Source organism: Symphalangus syndactylus, chromosome 15 (genome assembly GCF_028878055.3).
Source record: "Symphalangus syndactylus isolate Jambi chromosome 15, NHGRI_mSymSyn1-v2.1_pri, whole genome shotgun sequence".
Classification (NCBI taxonomy): Eukaryota; Metazoa; Chordata; class Mammalia; order Primates; family Hylobatidae; genus Symphalangus; species Symphalangus syndactylus.
Window position 1 is genome coordinate 31,494,973 of NC_072437.2, and position 25,057 is coordinate 31,520,029.

Below are 25,057 nucleotides of genomic sequence, written 5' to 3' on the forward strand. Positions count from 1 at the left end.
AAGAAAATGCTTCAAGACCAAAAATATTAATTCAACAAGAAAATATTTCATATATCTTTTATGAGAGAGACTATTAATTAACTCCCTTGTGTAATCCAGTTACGTGGCATATATTGCTTTTTCTAGTTTATCATGCAAAAGTTTGGAAAGATTTTCTCTAAACGGAGCAAGTCAGTGCTAATGGTTTCAAGTCAGGGCTGGCAGTCAGCCTGGAAGAGCATGCTCAGAAGGCCGTTTACACTTACCTGATCCCTGCCTGGTCCTCTCCCCTGCTCCACAAGGGTTCGGTTCATTTCTATTACTAATGAATTATCTCTTAGACTTACTTAATAGACATATGAATTACTACAAACATACCTATAAATTAACAGGATTTCATTCAATGTGGAGGTCAGCAGCTGGAACCTAACGACACCCTGGAGGTCTGTTGGTTACTGTTTTTAGGAAACAGAAAAAAACCTGCCTCATTCCAGGTAATACATAAAAATAACACTTTAACAGAAAGTGTTCATCCTGCCTGTATGCTTCCCCTAAAATGCCGGGTGAGCAACACAGAATTAAATAAAATTAGGACATAGGAATTAACAAGTACACCCAAAACAGACAAGAAGTTTAAGTAAGGACTGCTTCCTGTAATCCTATCCATATCGTTTCGTGGATAATTTTCAGAACATAAAAATACAATAAATAATGGAAATACAGGGATTCATTTATTACTTTTTGCTTTACAAAGACACCAATAATATTTCTATTTACTTCTTATAAAAGATTATCAATTTACTTTTAAAACAAACAAAAAACATAAAAAAATTCCAAATCAGTTCCTACAGACAGCACAAAAAAGGGGGAAAAGGAAATTATTTTCCCTGCTTTCAAGCTTTATTACACAGGTTCAAAAATGATTATTTTATGCCATCCTTAAGTCAAAGGACATACTGGCATGCTTCTCTGCACTGAGTCTTAGGACATGTTAATGTTGCCAAATCAAATTTAAATATAGTCCCAATGGCATCACAACTTACAAATGCATATGCCAGGATTAAGGGTGAATAGGTGGAAAAACTCCGAATGTTTTAGAATGCAGTTTAATCAAATGAGTTAAATGAAATAAGAAACATTTAATTTAGTAGGCTATCCTGTTAAATAATGAGTTTGTGTAGAAAACGTAATCAAACAGAACTAAAAATCATGTCTAGTAAATGACACAAATGCTTTCTCAAATGTTCAAGTTTGACTTAAGTTCAAAGTCTAGTTGGTGGGGATTAATGATCTATATACTCTTTATACTAATTTTAGAACTTTAAATTCCAGAAAGACAAACTAATTTATTCATTAGTTTACTTTTGACAACAGAATTCTAAACACACAGAATTAATGCAGTGGCCTCAGCACCCTCCCAGTTAACATTTCTTTAAGTTAGATTACAAGAACAATAAGACATTTCAGAAGACATACACTCACTATGTACTTCATAGGCCTGCCCAAGCTGTCCCCAACTCTTTTGCAAGACACAAAGACGATTCACCTGATTCTAAGTCTATTCGGCAGAAATACAAAAATCATGCAAATGTTAGCATGTTTTCAACACATTGTGGAAATACATTTGGAGAGATGGAGTACTCGATGTATATTATGTGGGCCACTTTAAATCAAAGGCCTCATTATTTATTCAATTTTCAGACATTGCCATGGTATCTTATACCTTTATATAAGGTAGGTCCAAGGCCAGAGACTTTAGTATCATTCCAAAGAATATAGAGATATTTATATACATATTTCTTTTAAAATAATATTTAAGAGTTTTACTACAGAAAGTCTGGCTTCAGCATGGAAGCATTTTTCCTTTTCAAGATTATACACCTGCATAAAAGTAGGTGATTTCCTTCACGTTTAGTTTTTTCACAATAGCAAAATAGACTTCTTATACATTGCATTTAAATTGACAAGAAACTTAAGATGTAAAGTTCCATGTAACTTTTTGTATTGTGAACTGCTCTCTTTAAACATACTCCAGATACATTGCTGATTATTTAATACAGTACAACTCAATCAACTTAATTAGAAGTGTTATGATGAACAAACTGTTAAACCAAATGTATGTTAAAACAGTAGGTAGAGTTAACTATTTTGATTAAAAGGGAATTTTAATGTATCCTCAAAATATACATCAATTTTCTTGCTATTACTTGTTTCTATAATGCATTTCTTTCTAAACCTAAAACCACATGCATAAAAAATAAATATCTTCAAACTCATTCAACAGTTTGCTACTTTAGGTGGTATGTAAATAAAGTATTTTATTTAATTTTATAAACATTATCTTACGCATTATTTTATTTTTTCTTGAAGGAATTCATCTTTCAAGGTCAAAATTAGTATGTGTTTACACATGAGAACATTTTCTTAATGTTATTACTACCTACAAATACATTCTTCCATAATAATACACTTTCAGTTTTCATCAGAAAGATAGCACAAGCCTTTTTAAAGTCCTATGAATAAAATCTATACAGGGAGGGAGAACACAAGTATGGTGAATGCTCCCACTTCCAACAAAGTCTTAAGAAATCTTCCTGCTTCAAAATATAAACACAATTTCACAGGATTTTTATTTGATCATAATGTGAGCAAGAAAACTGCATTTCTATTCTTTTTGATAGTAACAGTTTCACTGAATTTGTTTTCACTTTCCATCAACAAAACACGTAGCATATGTTGTTGATGTGGATTCTCAAACCCATTCAGATCCAGTATGGTCATTAGAATAACATAGCATTCTGATTTTAAAAGCAGCTGATTGCTTATAGAAAAATGATATGCATCAGATGTTTAATCAGAAAAGAAAAATAAGAATATGTCTTTCATGTTTGATATCATTTAACTTACAGGACGATGTGAAAAGTTTGGTTATAATTTTAACAAAATTAAAACCCACTTCAACTAATGAAAAAAATCAAACACTGAAGAATCAAATATCTACCAACTTAGCTAGTATTACTGTCCAAATAAATATCTTCCATTGCACTGAACATTAGAATTAGAAATTCACTATGTGTTAAGGCATATTTTAATTATGTTCCAGAATTGCAGTTAAACTGATCAGTGTTCCTATTTCCCCACTCTTGCCTTCATCCCACCCCTTTCTTCCAGGGCTCAAAATATTAAGTCATAGTTTTGGTAGCTATTGTAGATTAGAGCTGGCATAACACAGTGTGTTCACTAGGTTTTATGAGCATGAACATTAAAATGTTACATAAAATGTACCATAATTTACACTCCAATCTAAGATGGTGTAATGTCTTGACAAAAGGTGAAATGACTTAAGTACATTTTACGTTTTGTGCATTTAGACCACCATATGCATAGATGTTCAAATGCTGAGTTCTTTGTCTTCAGTATCACATAGTGCTGGATGCTTGAAACTATGACAGAAACTTGTAACACAGACTAACCACAAAGTATCAGATGTTTCTTGCCATTTGTGGTCTTGCAATAAAAATGTGCCAGATGAGGATCACAAGGATAGTATTAAAATCATAAGGTATATTCTGCAACTTGTTCAGATGTTTTCTGGCTGCAGGGAGGCCAGACACTTCTTAATTCAATATGTACTTCTTAGTTCCCATGCATTAGTTCTCTATATATTCTGCCCAATGTAACTGCCGTGCATCAATATTGAAAGTCTTTTTATCTTCAAGGTTTAGTTGATTTATTAACATATTGACATTGTCAGTATTCCAAACCCAAGAATTACTTGTGAAATACTCAAGTAACATCACAGCTTTGTGAAGATGAGTTATTGCTTTCATCATCCATGGGCTTCTTCCAGTCATTCTGAGGTAGATATCATCCAGGAATCCCGAGGCCTTACGGCTTACAGCAATCCAGTAATGATACAAAAGGTGATTGGAGGTTAGATTTACATTGGACCATCTGAAGGCCTGTTCGAGAGGATTCCTCTTGAAAGTGGAAATTACATGGTGTTCAACTTCACCCCAGTGGAAAGGATTAGTGTTATCTGTTGTACAATTATATGACATGAGGTTTCTTGGTCTATTAACTCCGGAATGCCAGGCTGCCACAAGACTCTTGTTGACAACTACATCGACAGGAACAAGATCTGCAAGGGCATTATTGGAGACATGCATTGTTCGAAGAATCCCTTTCCCTGCCACAATAAAGAGACCACTTGGTCCATTAAAGTTATCAATCCATCCTGGAAAGTTCTTTCCAACTGGCACCAACAACAGATGGCCTTACAATCCCCACATTTAGCTTTGCTCCTTCTTGTTGTACAACATATTCTGCCAATGCTTTTGTGTATATGCATGTGTTAGGCCTGTCTCCTATCAACTTTGGCATGATATCATTTACTGGGCCATAATCCATTCATTCTAAAGAATCAATCAGCTTCTTGGGATCCACAGGTGTAGATAGACAGAGTAAGACTCCGTCTCAAAAAAAAATTTAAGCATTTACCAACACTTTTTCACCCTAAATCTCTATCAGGTCAAATTTCACATACTAAGTATTAGCAGTTCATTCTCTGGGAAACAGGTATCTGGATAATATAACTTTAATCTCTGGAATTTGTTGGACAGTTTAGTAGCAGAAACACAATCTCACTTAGTTTTAGCACAGTCATGTCAGGGCTTTTGCAGAATATATATGGTAAATGCAGTCCCAGTCAGGGTGACAATCCTTTCTCAAGCTCAAACACTATGTGATTGAAGAGAATTTCTGATTTCAGATCCATTTAGTCCATACCATTTCTACTGAGCTAGGCATGGAGGAATCCCCTAGTTAGCTCATAGTGGGTATTCATCTAACTGTTTACAACACAGACAACTGTCTGGCTGTTTTTCATAGTTTACTGGGGACTCACAGCAACGGAGATGCATTCTTAAGCTGTTCTGCTCATACCACAGAGCATACCCTCACACTGTCTTTTAGTGAGTCTCCTACCCTGTGGCAGCACAAGTCTCACTAACATCATGGTCCAGGCCCATATCAGTACTTGATTCTATTGCCTTTCTCCAGTGATTCCTTTTCTAGCCTGGCAGAAAAGAAGTGGGAAAAAAATGTAAAAAGGACAGACATGGTATTCTTAATAATGCATTTTTTTCCTATTCTGTTTCTCGGTCTCTTTTTCTCTCTTACATTTTTTCTTCCTTCCTTCCTTTTTCCTTTATCCCTCACTACATTCCTCCCTCTCATTCTATCTTTCTTAATTAATATAATTGGTTTCCACAGCCCAGTTATTGTGAATAATGCTACAATCAAAATGGGAATACAGAGATCTCCTGGACATACTGATTTCATTCCCTTCCGATATATACTCAGTAGTGGGATAGCTGGCTGGTATGGTAGTTCTATTTTTAATTTTTTGATGACTCTTCATACTGTTTTCCATAATGGCTGTACTGATTTACATTCCCACAAATTGTGTACCAGAGTTCCCCTTTCTCTACATACTACAACAAGTATTGGTGAGAACCAATACTTGTTTTCTTTCATCTTTTTGATAATAGCTGTTCTAAGGGATGTTAGGTAAAAAACAAACACATGTATGTTATTTGTATGTCTTCTTTTGGGAAATTTCAATTCTAATCCTTTGCCCATTAAAAAAAGTAAGTTTATTGGTATTCTTGGTTTTGTTTTTTATATTTCCTTTTTGATTAATAACCCCATAACAGATGTATAGTTTGAAAATAGTTTCTCTTTATTTTGTAGATTGTCTCTTTAATTTATTGTTTCTTTCACTTTGCAAAAGCTTTATTTGTTTGTTGTAATCCCATTTGTCCACTCTTGCTTTTGTTGCTTGTGCTTTGGGGATTATATCCAAAAAAAATCATTGCCCACGCAAGTGTCATGGCTTTTCCCCTATGTTTTCTTTTAGCAGTTTTTCAATTTCAGGTCTTAAGCTTAAGCCTTAACCCCAGCCCTCCTTTTTGAAGCGACTGATTTTTTTTTTTTTTTTTGGATAAATTAGGTTATTTGCCATATAAAAGTGTCCTACACTATGAATATGGCCACTTGCTTCATCGTAGTTTTGTTTAAGTGTCCATGCTAACAGTTTAAAGTAGTAGTTAGATCTAGAGTTTGGGGTACATTTAGACTTTATGTGCAAGGAAAAATACTTAGAGGTAGCACTGAGGTACTTCCTCTCGTATTGCATCATAAGTTACACACAATCTAATTGCTCCACATTTCATAATTTAAAACTGATCAGTGGCTTAAGAGATGCTAGACTAATTTATGCATTATGCAATGCCCTATTGGTTTTCTGCCTCATAATTTTTGTTTTTTACTTTTTTATATTTATATATTTAAAGAAATTTGTATATATTTAAGGTGTACAACATGATGTTTTGATATGTACATACACACACACACACACACACACACCGTGAAATCATTACTAAACTGAAGCAAACAAACATATCTACCTCCTCACATAATTATTGTTAATTTTTTTGGTGAGAGCATTTGAAGTCTACTCTCTTTGCAAATTTCCAGTATATGTTACGGTAGTATTAACTGTATTCATCATGCTATGCATTCAGTCTCTAGACCTCTTTATATAACCACAGTGTTGTACCCACTGACCATCTCTCTACTTCCTCTCACATTCCTACCCTTGGCAACCACTTTTCTACTCTCTGCTTCCATGTATTTGACTTTTTTGGATTCAACACATAAATAAATCCAAGCAGTATTTTTTATTTCTGTGTTTGGCTTTCCTGCTGCTTCTAAAGCTCTCTCTGTCTGTGCAAACATCCAATTCTGCATTTTATTCTGTCATAGGACTGGTAGGATACCCTGGAGGAAAAATATAGGCAAACTCACATTGAGTTTCTTGTTTCTTTGAAACTAGTCTTTTTCGTTAATCTCCCTATTACTATTTACTTCTAAGTCCTCCAGCAGTACCTCCATGCATTCTTCCAGGTAATTTTTGTGGCATTACTTGGAAGAGGTAGAGAGAAGTGGTTGTATTTCCTCTCACTCAAACGGGAATCCCTATATTTTCTATTGAAAGGCCTAGTTAGAGACTAAGGTTTTGATGGGCATTCATGTTACCCATTTTCCAAATTAGCACTGCCATTTTAAAAGTTTTCTTTCTAAGCCACCTGAAAGTAATTTGTACATATCCTGATACTTCACCATTAGTATTTTAGCAAATATCTCCTTAGAGACATTCTTTTACTACCCATATTATCACACTCAATAATTAATATTGAAACTAATATATCATTCATAGTCAAATTCCACATTCATATCTCTAAAAAACCAACCGTACTAATTCCATAATTTAAAAATAATTTCTTAATATACTTTTTTATAAATTCATTTTACATGCTTATTTATTCAAATGAAGATCCAAACAAAATCCATATGCTGCAATTACACTGACATAGTTCTTAAAACTATTTTAACATACTAGTTGTCTCCTGTATATGTTTGTTCTTTCAGTTGTTTTATTGGGAAAAAAATGAATTATTTGCCACTTAAACTTTTCCATGCTATGAGACTTGCTCATTGCATTCCTGAGTTGTCTGCTAACATCTGTCCCCCTGTATTTCCTATCAATAACATTTAAATGTTTAATTCGATTCAGGTTTAATTGTTTGGCATAAACATTTCTTAGGTTGTGTTGTATACTTCCTGATTTCTGTTTTTCTTTTTGAAATGTTAGCAGTTATTGATGATTGTAGCTTTAATTCATTATAGTACTGGGGACGGCCCAAATGTGATACTCCAACTCTGTTCTTCTATTTTCAGATAGTAGCTGTAATAGTTTTATGAAAATTAACTTTCCTTCATAAACTGGTTATCACCAAGTTCAGTGTGTATAGAAAAGGCAAGAAAAATGTTTACACACATCTCTTTACTTAGAGTTTTTAATATGATGAGTTTATCTACAAAGCTTTCTTCAACAATGATGTTTGAATAACATTAATAACCATGATTTGTTTTTGGTATAATAACATTATGAACTCATAAATATAAATATAATTGGTGTGTTTTAATTCAAAAGGCAAAGTAATCTAATAAAAGAGACATCGGGTCCCTTCAAGTCAAGAAGAAAATAGTCTAAAGTTGAGTCAAGCTGAGGGGAACCTTACAGCCATCTTGGTCAGAACCATGTGAAAGTCCTAAGCCCTGTGTAATTAAGGAAACTGTGTCTTGTTGGTCTGTCCCCAGTTGTGGTTGTCTTTCTTCGTTCATTTATTCTGCTGATCCTCTCTGTGTACTCTATGAGAATCCTAACACAGATTAATAGACTTCCTCCTGCCAGTGTCTTGTTTCAGAGAACTTACTGCTTTCTGAAACCCCATTTTCTCCTCTCTGTTGCAGTTACTTGGACTTTATTATAAGCATGAGTGTTTTCTAGATTGTGTTACAGCAGGTTGCTTCTTCCAAAATTACACTGTTGCCATTTATTGATTACCATAGATGTGACCTCTCTCCTCTGTGACTGTGATGCTGTAGCTCTGCTCTGTGCTGATCTAAACTGAAGGCTCTGTATTCTGGTCAACTACCGCTGTATTCCTGAGCTGAACTAAACGTGTTCTGCCCCTTCTGCTGTGGAGGCTTTTATCTTCTTCTTCTACAAAAAGTGAATTCCAGATTAAGGCCTGAAAAGAAAAGAAATCATTGATACTGTGATAGTTTCTGAGTAACCACTAAATCTTATCCCATGGCTGAGGTAGTGGGTCTTCATATTTAGATACCACAAATGTTGACTGTCAAGGTGTTGCAGTTTAGGTAAAAAATGTCATTGAGATAGAAGAAATAACTCTTAGAAAAACAGCAGTGTTACTGTTAAAGTTCTGGCAATTTATTATAACAGGGATTGCACATTTTATTTTTTAAATAGGATGAAATATTCATGACCAACTCTTTTTTCTCTTGTTCTTCATCAAAAATTTCCTTTGGCAACTGGATGAAATTATACGGTAATATAGCTTAATTTTTATTACCACATTTTGCTCTAACTTTTCTCATGACATAGTCTTTGCTCCTCTTTCTTCCCTAGCCATTTCTTCCTAATTTTAAAGCCTTTCTCAATCACATCTTCTAATTCAAATCTTCCCGTAGAACCTCATTACTCTTTATGTTTTCCTTCACAAAATACTGGGAAACATTTAATGCATAATCAACCAATTTGGAACCATTCCTATGCATTGAGAATGGACAATCTGTAGCCCATGTGTGAGATTTGGCTTAATCTGCATTATCGTAAATACATTGTATTGACACACAACCACATCTAAAATGATGTATTGTCTGTGGATGCTCTCGTACTGCAACAGCAGTATCAAGTAGTTGTAACAGAGACCACATGGCCAAAGAACCAAAAATCTTCACTCTCTGACCTTTAAAAATGTTAACACTTGATACAGATAACTATTCCCATTTTTTCCCCTATAGACACAAATCCCTAGGAAGGTGTGTGGGTGGTACTTACTTCAATCTACACTTCTCTGAATCTCTGAATGTCTCTAAAGTCTAAATTGCCATGAATTTTATTTATTATAACTAAAACATAAGGAAACTATTGTAGCTTTTAAAATAGATTTTCAGCATTAGACTTTGTACTTTAATGCTTTTATCTTGATTTTATAATTTAGTATAGAATTAAAAAAAACACTTTATGTTGGGAGATTTTCGTTGAGCATAGAAAGTTAAATTTACTCAACCGTGCTATATTAATCAGTCTTTGTCTCTTTGAATATTATAGACCCATGTACACATCTCCTAGGGCATTTTTAATATTTCTATCCACAACAGCCTAATTTAATTTAAATTATGGTCAGAAAATATGTATCAAACTCCATAAAAACAATTATTATCATAATTTATAGCATGTTTCTCAACTTAGTAGAAAATTACTTTTTATCATACAAAAGCACTCTTAAACTTTCTTTAAATCGAAGTCTTACTTCAAATAAGTAGCTTTGGAAAACAGAGTTCTACACAATTGGCAAAACCAGGGGCGGGATTTTCCAGGCTTCCGTTTTCTTGAGGCTGCTTCAAATTTGTTTTTAATAGAATTTTGCTGAATCTGGGGACTTGGGAGATCATTGAATGAATTAAATTCATTGAGCATAACTTATTTTTCTTCTTTAATATGGTACTTTTAATCCTGAGTCTTGAATACACTTTATGTTTCCTAAACTGTTCAATTTTCTCACATAATTTTATCTAGTTGGAATACGATTTCCATTTATTTCAGAAAACTCCAGCTCTCTACTATTCATTAATATTTAACTTTGTTCTTACCATTACAAGTCTAGCCAGGGTTCTGAGTCTCAGGTCCTAAGAACACCACTATATTATCAAGACGCATCAAAGTCCCTTGTCTTAACCAACAAAAGGTGTCCTGTGACCCTCTTCAAAGTTGACGAAAGCTATTAGAAAAACACGTGATCTCTGAAAATCATGTATTGCTTTGCTGCTAAAATGCCTGTGTAACTACTGAGTGTCTGGGTCAAATTCAACCTTTTACATTTTCGTTGTATTGTTAGAAGTGTCCCTGGCATAGTAATCTGTGTAATTAACACACAAATAACTGTGCCGCTTGTTCTAATATGACCTCTTGTCTATACCCCTCACAATCATAGTCTTCGTTCTATATTTTCTATTTCACTTCCTAGATATTTTCAGATACTTGGTTCTATTCTTATATTATCAGATGCCTGTGTTAGTCTAAACTATTTCTTGTTAATATGGCTAATGTTTATAGCCTCTGCCATTTATTCTTACAAGAAATAGTACTTTGAGTACATACCTCATTTCTGGTACTGTTCTTGGTCCTAGGGGTACAGCAGTGTAAAAAGACAAACATTTCTGGCCAGGCATGGTGGCTTATGCATATAATCCCAGAACTTGGGAGTCCAAGGTGGGACAAATGCTTGAGGTCAGGAGTTTGAGACCAGCTTGGGCAAAATATCAAGACCCTTTCTCTACATTGTTTTGTTTGTCTGTTTGTTTGTTTTTTGAGACAGAATATTTCTCAGTCGCCAGGCTGGAGTGCAGTGGCGCAATCTCGGCTCACTGCAACCTTCGCCTCCCAGGTTCAAGTGATTCTCCTCCATCAGCCTCCTGAGTAGCTGTGACTACAGGCGCACCACCACGCCCAGCTAATTTTTGTATTTTTAGTAGAGATGGGTTTTCTCCATGTTGGCCAGGCTGGTCTCAATCTCTTGACCTCGTGATCTGCCCTCCTCGGCCTCCCAAAGTGCTGGGATTACAGGCATGAGCCATCACGCCCGGCGACTCACACCTGTAATCACAGCTACTCAGGAGGCTGGGGAAGGAGGATCACTTGAGCTCTGCAAGCCAAGGCTGAAATAAGCTATAATCATGCCACTGTACTCCAGTCTGGGTAACAGAGTTAGATCCTCACACACACACACACACACACACACACACACATACACACACATACACACACAAAGACAAACATTTCTGCCATCATGGACATTATGTGGTGTTTGTAGTGATAAAAATATATCTAAATGTGTGTTATTTGCCTTTAGCAGGACACCATATAATGCAAAGTTCTTCTAGCTATTAGTTGATTATCAGTGGACATTCTTAACAGCCAGATTACATTTACCACCGTGTGTACCTGTGTTTGTGTGTGTTTGTGTGTGTGTGTGTGCGTGTAATTCTCAACTAAGTTTCCCAATCACCTGCTCTGCATGATATCCCAGATTTTAAAACCCTATTTATATATCATTAATATCTGCATAAAGATTGCCTTTCTATTAAGTATTTCCAATCTAATACATAATCTCAGATGTGACACTATAAAATATTATTGATCATTAAAAAGACTTTATATACAGTGCACTGATACCTCCTTAGCTGTTCTAATAAGGCTGCTCTTTGTCAGTCTGTCAGTTTTATGTAATATATCACATGGTCTTACCAAATCTATGTCCATGTTTCTAACACTTGATTAATGCAATTTGGATAATATGGTTGACAAAGATTCAGCTTCTGCCATTCTCTTAATTATCTGACTGCTAATTCTGTATCTCCAAAGCTACAGTTTTATTACTGTTGTTTTGTTTTATTTTGCTTTTTTACCTAATTACCTCTGATATGGTTTGCATGTGTCCCTACCCAAATCTCATCCTGAATTGTACCTCCAATAATTCCCACGTCTTGTGGGAGGGACCTAGTAGGAGACAATTGAATAATGGAAGCGTTTTCCCCCCATACTGTTCTCATGGTAGTGAATAAGTCTCATGAGATTTGATGTTTTTTTACAAGGGGTTCCCCTTTTGCTAGGCTCTCTCTCTTGCCCACTACCATGTAAGAAGTCCCTTTGCTCTCTTTTCATCTTCTGCCATGATTGTGAGGCTTCCCCTGCCATATGGAACTGTGAGTCAATTAAACCTCTTTGCTTGATAAATTACCCGGTCTTGCGTATGCCTTTATTAGCAGCATGAAAACAGACTAATACCTCTTAATGCAAGTATTTTCTAGTTTGATTACCTTATCTTGAATCTCTCCATGTAATCTCATGATTTAATTTTTATCTTTTTTTTTTTTTTTTTGAGATGGAATCTCACTCTGTCACCCGGGCTGGAGTGCTGTGGCACAATCTTGGCTCACTGCAACTTCTGCCTCCCCAGTTCAAGTGATTCTCCCACCTCAGCCACCTGAGTAACTGGGATTGCAGGAACGCACCACTATGCCCAACTAATTTATTTTGTATTTTTAGTGGAGATGGGGTTTCACCATGTTGGCCAGGCTTGTCTCAAACTCCTGGCTTCAAGTTATCTGCCCTCTTAAGCCCCTTAAAGTACTGGGGTTACAGGAGTGAGCCACCATGCCTGACCCTAATTATTCTTTACATGTGTCACTACCATTCCTGAAAGTTTCTAGGACAAGTGTCCTACCTGTCATGGAAAACTCATTCCTGCCCCTTCCTGCATTGTATAGGCTACTACATTTGATCTTATTTCTTTCTACTAGAACTTTACAACTCTTTATGTTTTTTATTTTATTTTGTACATCATCACAAATATTTCACTGACACCTCAGTTTGTGTTTGCTTTCAGATAATTTCTATATAAATGGAGCTTGTGCAAATATGTGTATTTTACATTTTTCTAACTATAATTTATATTTTAGGATTCCATATGCCATTTTTCATTCACAGATTTAACTTTTAAGTTCAGGGGTATATGTGCAGGTTTGTTACATAGGTAAACATGTGTCAAAGGGGTTTGATGTACAAATTATTTCATTGCCCAGGTATTAAGCCTAGTGTCCATTAGTTATTTTTTCCAATTATCTCCCTCTGCCACCCTCTACCATATGAAAGGTCCCAGTGTCTGTTATTACCCTCTGTGTGTCTATGTTTTCTTATCATTTAGCTCCCAGGTATAAGTAAGAACATGTGGTATTTGGTTTTCTGTTCCTGTATTACTTTGCTAAGGATTATGCCTCCAGCTCCATCCATGTCCCTGCAAAGGACATGTTCCCATTCTTTTTTATGACTGCATAGTATCCATGGTGTTTATGTACCACATTTTCTTTATCCAGAGTATCACTGATGAGCATTTGGGTTGATTCCATGTCTTTGCTGTTGTGAATGGTGCTGCAATGAACATACATATGCGTGTGTCTTTATAACAGAACAATTTATGTTTCTTTGGCTGCATCCCCAGCAATGGGATTGCTGGGTCAAATGGTATTTCTGCTTTTATGTCATTGAGAAATTGCCACATTGTCTTCCATAATGGTTGAACTGATTTACACTCCCATCAGCAGTAAAAAAGTGTTTATTTTTCTCCACAACCATGCCAGCATCTGTAACTTTTTGGCTTTTTAATACTATTCATCTGGCTGGTGTGAGATGGTATTTCATTGTGGTTTTCATTTGTCTTCCTCTAATGATCAGATATGTTTAGCTTTTTTGCATATGATTGCTGGTTGTATGTCTTCTTTTGAGAAATGTCTGTTTATGTCCTTTGCCCACTTTTTTAATGGGGTTGATTTTTTCTTGTATATTTGTTTACATTCCTTAGAGATGCTAGATATCAAACTTTGTCAGATGCATAGTTTGCAAAAAATTTCTTCCATTCTGTAGGTTGTCTGTTTACTCTGTTGATAGTTTCTTTTGCTGTGCAGAAGTTGTTTAATTAGATCCTATTTGGCAATTTTTGCTTTTGTTGCAATTACTTTTGGTGTTTTCATCATGAAACCTTTGCTCATGCCTATGTCCTGAATGGTACTGCCTAGGTGGTCTTCCAGGGTTTTTATAGCTTTTGGTTTTACATTTAAGTTTTTAACCCATTTTGAGTTAATTTTTGTAGACAGTGTAAGGAAGAGGTCCAGTTTCAATTTTTTGCATATGGCTAGCCAGTCATCCCAGCACCATTTATTGAATAGGGAACCATTTAATGAATAGGAAAACCTTTTCCCATTGCTTGTTTCTGTCAGATTTGTTGAAGATCAGATATTTGTATATGTGCAGTCTTATTTCTGAGTTTCCTATTCTGTTCCATTGGTTTAATGTGTCTGTCCTTGTGCAAGTACCATGGTGTTTTGGTTACTGTCATAGCCCTGTAGCATAGTTTGAAGTTGGGTGGCGTGATGCCTCTAGCTTCATTCTTTTTGCTTAGGATTGCCTTGGCTATTTGGGCTTTTTTTTTTTTGTTGTTCCATGTAAATTTTAAAATAGTTTTTTTCTAGTTCAGCCTCATTCACAGAAGTTTTATGGTACAACAATTTTGTACAGTATTTCTTAAAATCCCATTTGTAGGAAGGCATTGATATATAAGACTTACAAATACTTACTTGCTATGTTGTTGGTACAATAGTTTTTAAAGGATAACATATTGAGCACAATAAAACAGCAGCCTTATTCTGAATTTGAGGAAAAACGGAAATAATTAGAATTATTATGTCATTGTGCAAATGACTTTATTGAGATGTGATTGTTATACAAAATGCTGTACATATTTAATGTAAACAACTTGATGAGTTTGGAGACAAGACTATACCTGAGAAGTTATCACAATCCATGCTGTAAACGTATCCTTCACTTCCAAAAGTTTTCTCTCTCTTTATTCATTATTATTATGTTTTGTGATGAGAACACTAAATAAGAAGTATAATTTATCAAAATGTTAAATATATGATACAGTATTCCTAACTAGAGGCACTAGGCTGTGCAGTAAATCTCTAAGACATTCACCTTGATAAAGTGTCTTTTTTAAGGAAAAAATACTGTATTAGTCTGTCCTCACACTGCTAATAAAGATATACCTGAGACTGAGTAATTTATAAGAAAAAAGAAGTTTAATGGGCTCACAGTTTCACATCACTGGGGAGACCTCACAATCATGGTGGAAGGTGAAGGAGGAGCAAAAGCATGCCTTACACGGCAGCAGGCAAGAGAGCATTTGCAGGTAAATTGCCCTTTATAAAACCATCAGATCTCATGATACTTATTCACTATCATAAGAACAGAATAGGAAAAACCTGCCCCCATGATTCAATTACTTCTCACTGAGTCACTCCCATGAAACACGGGGATTTTGGGAGCTACAATTCAAGATGAGATTTGGGTGGGGACACTGCCAATCCATAGCAAGTACCATATTAACTTTCTAAAATATAAATTATTGCTAATTTCATTGCACTCTTTTTAATAAATAAGATAGTTATCCTGTATTTAAAACATAAGAATCATAAAAAGGAAGGAACATATATACATGAAATCCATATTTCTTGCTCAGTTTGTAGTGCATATTAATATATAATATTAGAAATCATAGCTATCATTTTATAAAGTAGAAATTAATGTAATAAGATCATTTAAATTTTACATAAGTAGAGACATGTCTCTATGAAATTCAGAAAATTTCACAACTCTATTATAATGTATTTTTCTCAATGAAACAATTTTGTAAATATAGAAATATCATAATATAACATTGTATAGATTAACAGAAATTAAGATTTCAAGTCATATAAGAAAAGTACTAATGTTTGTGATTTGGAAAATATAGCATAAACTTATAAACCAAAATGAATATATTCAGTGCTACCTTAATTTTTTTGGTATTTTATGAATGTCTATTTTTTTAAAGTTTTGCAAAATTAAGTGTTATTCCATTCATGGAAGTAATTTTTTTTCTTAAGTAGCACTCAAGTAGCAAAATTTAATATTTACTATGTTAAAAATGAGAATGTCAGATGTCAACAGCTGTGTACAATTAGAGGTTTTCTTTTTGTAGGCAATTAAATGAACATATGCACATGCACACAAAGACAACCCCTTCTATTAAAAGCATGCTTTCTTACTAATAGTTAATGGCTTAAATAACTGAAAAAACAATTTCTGAAACTCTTCTCATTTGAATCCTTTCTGAAGGTTAAATTTGTTTTGTTTTATTCATTGTATTTTTCTCTTAACTTTCTCTGTTCTAGGGAGTTATAAAGCACTTAATATTTTTTCAATAGAGGTCATCATCACGGAGCACCTCAGGAGGTAAGAAAAGTAATTCATACATTTCTTATACAAACAGACTCTTCAGAGACCTCCCACGAGTACAGCCCAGTTAAAATATGTTTAATTTCATCCTCAGGTGATTTTAGCAGGAAACAATTTCATCTCTACAAAGAGCTAGCAAAGCCATATCTGCAATTTAAAGATAAATTTACAAATAGAATCTTACACTGCTCTACATGACGCAGTGTGCAAATAATTTCAAAATCTTAATGGATAAAGTAAACATGATTGCAAATATATTTTAACACAAGTAATCCTTTATGTATTAGGCAATTCAAAATAATATCAGATATTCTAAACAAGTAACTTCTCAGCTGTCCATTGAGAAATATTTCATTGTAAATACTTTACATTACAATAACTACTATTACTAATATTATTGCTACTATTTTAAAAACACACACATTGTCTCTACTAAAAATATAAAAATAAAATTAGCTGGGCGTGGTGGCGGGCACCTGTAGTCCTAGCTACTCTGGAGGCTGAGGTGGGAGAATGGCCTGAACTCGGGAGGCGGAGCTTGCAGTGAGCCCAAATCACACCACTGCACTTCAGCCTGGGCAACAGAGTGAGACCCCGTCTTAAAAAAACAAAACAAACAAACAAACAAAAAAACACACATATATATGTTTAGTATTTACCATCTTCCAAGCACTATTTAAATGCTTTATATGTATTGCATGTATCAATTTTTTTTAATCCTTTCTCTGCAAACTTTTGGGAAATTTGTCAGTGTCCCAAATTATCAATTTCATGATGGTGTATCCTAGTTCAAGACCGTTTTCATTCATTGTGTATGTTTCTAATAATGCCCTTTCTACTTTTCATATTTTTCAGTTTGAAGATTTTTAAAAAATTATTTTTTAATTATTTTCTTATCTTTATTTTTTTTGTTTCCTATTATTTGGAGTTTAGACTTCATGAATTGAAGGTTATAAGATTATAGTCACACTTTTCAGAATTCTAGCAGTTGAGTCAGCAAAGAGGACTGAAAGAGTTCCACTTTGAGTCCCAGAATTTCACTCAGTTCGCCTCGTCAGAAAATAGCAAAGACTTGGAACCAACCCAAATGTCCAACAATGATAGACTGGATTAAGAAAATGTCGCACATATACACCATGGAATACTATGCAGACATAAAAAATGGTGAGTTCATGTCCTTTGTAGGGACATGGATGACACTGGAAACCATCATTCTCAGCAAACTATCGCAAGGACAAAAAAACCAAACACCGCATGTTCATGTTCTTACTCATAGGTGGGAACTGAACAATGAGAACACTTGGACACAGGAAGGGGGACATCACACACCGGGGCCTGTTGTGGGGTGGGGTGGGGGGGAGGGATAGCATATGGAGATATACCTAATGTTAAATGACGAGTTAATGGGTGCAGCACACCAACATGGCACATGTATACATATGTAACTAAACTGCATGTTGCGCACATGTACCCTAAAACTTACAGTATAATAAAAAATAAAAAAGAAAGAAAGTTTTCTGGGCTTTGTTTGATTCTACCTTTTCAGAGTCCTTCTGATTCACTCTTTTTGAACAATTAATCTCTAATCATCTGCCTGGTTAAGATAGACTCAGTTACTCAGTTATGAGGATTGGGAATGAGATCTGGAGAAATGACTGCTTCTTAAAATTTCACCTAACTCTTTGGGAAAAACAAACAAACAAACAAAACAACTTAGTTTTTCTTTTACATTCAAGATATTACCCCAATTTCTGATAATGGTGTTCTGCCAATCAGTTCGCTTCTTGATATTTCTGTGTTAGATTGATTAACGTTATTCATATGCTTTTTACTTTAGCTAAGTGCGTCACAGTTTTGTCTCATTTTTGTGCTGTTCTGACAAATTTAGTTAAGTTTTTGAAGGGAGTAGAGATATATTATATTCGGTTTACTGTTTAAATGATTCTCTATACTTTTTTTATTTGAAGGAGTTGATCAACCATGCATCTGTAATGTCCTAAAAATATAAAAATTGGATAGTCATGTTCCATTAGCATTATTACTCTTAGAGGCTAATTATGGTCAGGAAAACAAGTTTTGTTTCTGTTATTGTTGCATGTTTGTTTTCTTCTTTTGTTTTGTTTGATTTTATTTTGTTTTGCCCTTATTCTCCATTTAGACACCATTATTCATTCAGGCTGCTGCTAATTCTTATCTGTACATTCAGTGTCCACAAAGTAAACACTCTCTTCTGTTTTCAAATGTCAACAACTCATTATTAATAACTTATTACAGTGTTATATTTTATTTCTTCAAAGCACGTGATGGTTAATACTGAGCATCAATTGACTGGATTGAAGAATGCAAAGTATTGATCATGAGTGTGTCTGTAAGGGTGTTGACAAAGGAGATTAACATTTGAGTCAGTGGGCTGGGAAAGGCACTTAATCTGGGTGGACACCATCCAATCAGCTGCCAGCACAGCCAAAATATAAAGCAGGCAGAAAAAAAACGTGAAAAGGCTAGACTGGCTTAGCCTTCCAGCTTACATCTTTCTCCTGTGCTGGATGCTTCCTGCCCTTAAACACTGGACTCCAGGTTCTTCAGCTTTGGGACTCAGACTAGCTTCCTTGCTCCTCAGCTTGCAGACAGCCTATTGTGGGATTTGTGATTGTGTAAGTTAACACCACTTAATAAACTCCAGGATATTTATATATCCTATTAGTTCTGTCCCTCTAGAGAACCCTGACAAATACAGATTTTGGTAAAAGGAGTGGTTCTAGAGGAACAGAATATGAAAGATGAAGTTCTTTTGTTGGTTTTGGGTTTCTGGAGTTGGCTGCTTAACATGATTAGACCCCAAAATGCTAACGACTATACTTCTAATAGTATGGAGAACACTGATTGTCCTTGGTGTGAACTGTTTAGAGTTATGCAAAATAAATGCATTTGACGCTCCCAACTCACTGCTTGTGAGCGGCAAGGAGTTTAGTAACTCTATACATAATACCTTTGACTATAGGTGGAGAACAAATGAACATAATGAAGTTGGTTGGTTGCTCCTAAGTTCACTGGGGAAAGTGATGAAGAAAAATGATGAACTCAGGAATCATAACTCCAGTTTCAGAAGCAGATACTGAGCTTCAAATCTGCTAAGATTGCCATGAGTGAGAGTTTTATCTCCTGTAGAGAAAGAGCTGAAATTGTGGAAAATCAGACACAAGCTCTTCTCATGTGAGTGGCTGACCTGCAATGAAAGGTGCATGCACAGCCTCACTAGGTGTCTACTGTTAAAGTGAGGGCATTGATTGAAAATAAAATGGGACCCTGCTACTTGGAATGGGGACGTGTGGGAGGGCCCTGATGAAGCTGGGGACACTGAGCTTGTAAACTCTGATGAACTTTTTGATCAGAAGAAACAGCTTCTGCATCCCCAGGAGTGGCAATATCCCCTCCCCAATCCATGCTGCCCTCAGCCTTTCCACCTTTGTCTGAGAAGATAAACCCTGCGCTGCCTGAGGCAAGAGTGATGGTGTCCCTTGAGGCAGTTGCCAGGAAAGATAATGAAGATAACGTTGATTCTGCTCAGGAGCCACCCCCAATAGCCCTGTTGGCTCCTAGACCTATAACTAAAGTCCCGGGGGGCCCCTAAAGGTGAGGTTGAGAGTGTGACCTGTGAGGAGATGTGCTACACTCAAAAAGAACTGCTTGAGTTTTCTAATTTATATAAACACAAATCTGGAGAACAAGCATGGGAATGGATATTAAGGGTGTGGAATAATGGTGGAAGGAATATCGAGTTGGATCAGGCTGAGTTGATTGATTTAGGCCCACTAAGTAGGGACTGTGCATTTAATGTTGCAGCTTGGGGAGTTAAAGAAGATTCTAATAGTTTATTTGCTTGGTTAGCTGAAATATGGATTAAAAGATGACCCAGTGTGAGCAAGCTGGAAATGCCTGATCTCCTTTGGTTTAATGTAGAAGGGATCCAATGGCTTAGGGATATTGGGAGAGTGGAGTGGATTAGTCACTTTAGTCATTTCAGCTGGGAGGGTCCAGAAGCTGTACCCTTGACTAATGCTTTGCAAAATAGATTTGTGAGTGTAGCACCTGCATCTTTGAAGAGCCCTGTAATAGCCTTTTTCTGTATATCAGATATAACAGTGGAACTGTAGTCACTCAACTACAAAATTTAAATACAATGGGAATAATTGGATCCCGAGGTGTCAGGGGCCAAGTGGTGACTGTCAAAGACAACTGTCAATGGCAATGTGGGTGTGGCTACCTTAATGGATAGCAGAGGCAAGGCAGCGATGAGAGTAGTCTGAGTCATGCAGAGCTCTGGCATTGGCTAATTAATCACAGTGTTCCTAGAAGTGAAATTGATAGGAAGTCTAAAGCATTCCTACTTAATTTATATAAGCAGAAAACATCCAGGTCAAATGGAAAAAAGACTAATTTGAATTATAAAAACAGAGAATCATGCCCCCTCAATCAGTTTCCAGACTTGATCCAGTTTATAGAACCAGAACCCCTTGAATGAAGGGGAGGCCTCATCCCCTTGAGGAAGGACCCCACCATACTACTGAAAATGTATGCTGTTAATCGTTCTCCCATCCTTCCCCAAGAAGACTTCTGGCCTTTTACCAGGGTAACTGGGCATTGGAGAAAGGGAAATGATCAGACATTTTTGGGACTACTGGACACTGGCTAGAGCTGACATTGATTCTGGAGGAACCAAAACGTCATTGTGGTCCTCCAGTTAAAGCAGGGGCTTATGAAGGTCACGTAATTAATGGAGTTTTAGCTTAGGTCCAACTTACGGTGGGTCCAGTGGGTCCCCAGACTTCTCCTCTGGTCATTTCCCCAGTGACAGAATGCATAATTGGAATAGGCATACTTAGCAGCTGGCAGAACCCCCATATTGGTTCCCTGACTGGTAGGGTGAAGGTTATTATGGTTAGAAAGGCCAAATAGAAGCCATCAGAGATACTTCTACCTAGAAAAATTGTAAATCAAAAACAATATCTCATCCCTGCAGAAATTACAGAGATTAGTGCCACCATCAAGGACTTGAAATACACAGGGGTGATGATTTCCACCACATCCCATTTCAACTCTCCCATTTGGCTTGTGTAGAAGACAGTTGGATCATGGAGGATGACAGTGGATTATCATAAGCTTAACCAAACGTTGACTCCAATTGCAGCTGTTGTGCCACATGTGGTTTCATTGCTTGAACAAATTAACGTATCTCCTGGTACCTGGTATGCGGCCATTGACTTGGCAAATGCCTTTTTTTCCATTTCTGTCTATAAGGCCCACCAGAAGCAATTTACCTTCAGCAGGCAACGGCAGCAATATACCTTTACTGTCCTACCTCAGGGGAATATCTCTGGCCTTGTGTCACAATCTTATAAGGAGAGACTTTGATCACTTTTCACTTCCACAAGATATCACACTGGTCTAATACATTGATGACATAATGCTGATTGGATACAATGAGCAAGAGATAACAAACACCCTGGGTTTGTTGGTGAGATATTTGTGTGCCAGAGGATGAGAAATAAATCCGACTAAAATTCAGGGACCTTCTAACTTGTAGAGTAAAATTTCTAGGGGTCCAGTTGTATGGGGCCTGTCAAGATATTCCTTCTAAGGTTAAGGATAAGTTTCTGCATTTGGACCCTCCTACAACCAAGAAAGAGGCACAATGCTTAGTGGGCCTATTTGTATTTTAGAGGCAACACATTCCTCATTTGAGTGTGTTACTGTGGCCCATTTATTGAGTGACCTGAAAGGCTGCAAGTTGTGAATGATGTCCAGAACAGGAAAAGGCTCTGCAACAGGTCCAGGCTGCTGTGCAAGCTGCTTTGCCACTTGGGCCACATGACCCAGCAGATCTGATGGTGCTTGAGGTGTCAGTGACAGATAGGGATGCTGTTTGGAGCCCTTGACAGGTCTCCATGGGTGATTAACAGGGGGGACCTTTAGGATTTAGGAGAAAGACCCAGCCATCTTCTGCAAATAACTACTCTCCTTTTCAGAGACAGCTCTTGGCCTGTTACTGGGCTTTGGTGGAACCTGGAAGTTCGACTATGGGTCATCAAGTCGCCATGTGACCTGAACTGCCTCTCATGAACTGGGTGCTTTATGACCCATCTAGCCATAAAGTTGGTCATGCACAGCAGCATTCCATCATAAAATGGAAGTGGTATATACGTGATCAGGCTTGAGCATGTCCTGAAGGCACAAGTAAGTTACATGAGAAAGTGGCTCAAATGCCCACGGTCTCCACTCATGCCACCCTTCTCTTCCCTATCCTGCACCGATGGCCTCATGGGGACTTCCCTATGATCAGTTGACAGAGGAAGAGGAGACTAGGGACTGGTTCACAGATGGTTCTGCATGACATGCAGGCACCACCTGAAAGTGGAGAGCTACAGCACTGCATCCCCTTTCTAGGACATCCTTGAAGGACAGTGGTGAAGAGAAATCTTCCCAGTGGGCAGAATTTTGAACAGTGCACCTGGTTGTGCACTTTGCATGGGAGGAGAAATGGCCGGATGTGTGATTAAATACTGATTCATGGGCTGTAACCAATAGTTTGGATGGATGGTCAAGGACTTGGAAGAAGCATGATTGGAAAATTGGTGACAAATACATTTGGGGAAGAGATATATGACTGGACCTCTCTGAGTGGTCAAAAACTGTGAATATATTTGTATCCCATGTGAGTGCTCACCAACAGGTGACCTCACCAGAGGAGGATTTTAATTATCAAGTGGCTAGAATGACCCTTTCTGTAGACACCACTCAGCTACCCCTGTCATCAACCAATGGGCCCACGAACAAAGTGGCCATGGTGGCAGGGATGGAGGTTACGCATGGACTCAGCAACATGGATGTCCACTCACCAAGGCTGACCTGGCTACAACCACTGCTGAGTGCCTAATTTGCCAGCAGCAGAGACCAACACTGAGCCCTCAATAAGGCACCATTCCTCGGGGTGATCTGCCAGCTACCTGGTAGCAGGTTGATTATATTGGAACTCTTCTATCATGGAAAAGGCAGAGGTTTATCCTCACTGGAATAAACACTTCCTCTAGATATGGGCTTGCCTATCTTCCACACATTTCTTCTGCCAAGACTGACATCCGTGGACTCACAGAATGCCTAATCCACCATCATTGAATTCCACAGAGCATTGCCTCTCACCAAGGCACCCACTTTATGGCTAAAGAAGTGGGGCGGTGGGCTCATGCTCATGGAATTCACTGATCTTAGCATGTTCCCTATCATCCTGAAGCAGCTGGATTGATAGAACGGTCGAATGGCCTTTTGAAGTCACAATTACACAGCAACTAGGTGACAATATTTAGCAGGGCTGGCGCAAAGTCCTCCAGAAGGCCATGTATGCTCTGAATCAGCGTCCAACGTATGGTACTTTTTCTCCCATAGCCAGGATTCACGGGTCCAGGAATCAAGGGGTGGAGGTGGAAATGGCACCACTCACCATCACCCCTAGCGATCCACTAGCAAAATTTTTGCTTCCTGTCCCCATGACATTATGTTCTGCTGGCCTTGAGGTGTTAGTTCCAGAGGGAGGAACGCTGCCACCAGGACTCACAACAATGATTCTGTTAAACTGAAAGGTAAGATTGTTGCCTGGACACTTTGGACTCCTCCTACCTCTAAGTCAACAGGCTAAGAAAGGAGTTACAGTGTTGGCTGGGGTGATTGACGCAGACTATCAAGATGAAATCATTCAACTACTCCAGAATGGAGGCAAGGAAGAATATGCATGGAATACAGGAGATCAATTATGGTGTCTCTTAGTATTACCATGCCCTGTGATTAAGGTCAATGGGAAACTACAGTAGCCCAATCTGGGCAGGACTACAAATGGTCCAGACCCTTCAGGAATGAAGGTTTGGGTCATTCCACCAGGAAGAAAAAAACTATGACCTGCTAAGGTCCTTGCTGAAGACAAAGGGAATAAAGAATGGGTAGTAGAAGTAAGTGGTTATCAATATCAGCTGTGACCATGTGACTGGCTACAGAAATGAGGATGGTAATTGTCATGAGTATTTCCTCCTTTTGTTAAAAACATGTTTGTGCATGTATACAGTTGTACTATGAGAATATCTTCATTTAATTTTTTTCTTTTAGCATGGTGATGTAAGATTTATTGACTTCATATCAGCATTTAAATATTGTTAACTTTATGTAATAGCATTTGGGTTGGGGATTGGTGCACTTCCCGTTGTACAAAGGATAATTGTATTATGTTAGGCATAATTATGACCTTATTATTGTCTTTACTTGAAGATTATGTATGATCTCAGGAGACGTCTATAGGTTCAGGTAGACAACAGGTGGACTTGTGGCGGTTAATATTGTCAACTTGATTGGATTGAGGGATGCAAAGCATTGACCCTGGGTGTATCTGTAAGAACGTTGCCAAAGGAGATTAACATTTTAGTCAGTGGGTTGGGAAAGGCAGAACCCCCCTTAATCTGGGGGGCACCATCTTATTGGCTGCCAGTG

At 37.0% G+C, this 25,057-nt stretch overlaps 1 protein-coding gene across 1 annotated transcript; it reads right to left on the reverse strand.

Annotated features, from left to right (window-relative positions):
• Window positions 1-3,396: 3,396 nt before the first annotated feature.
• On the reverse strand, window positions 3,397-4,420 carry LOC129463724 (fatty acyl-CoA reductase 1-like). The gene has a single exon (XM_063618480.1). It carries the CDS (start codon window positions 4,146-4,148, stop codon window positions 3,630-3,632), a length of 519 nt encoding a protein of 172 aa, XP_063474550.1. The 5' UTR covers window positions 4,149-4,420; the 3' UTR covers window positions 3,397-3,629.
• Between the last annotated feature and the right edge of the window lie 20,637 nt (window positions 4,421-25,057).

Bases quoted from the DNA above. Each gene is read 5' to 3' on its own strand.
- LOC129463724 (XM_063618480.1), bottom strand. From the start codon at position 4,148: ATGCATGTCTCCAATAATGCCCTTGCAGATCTTGTTCCTGTCGATGTA.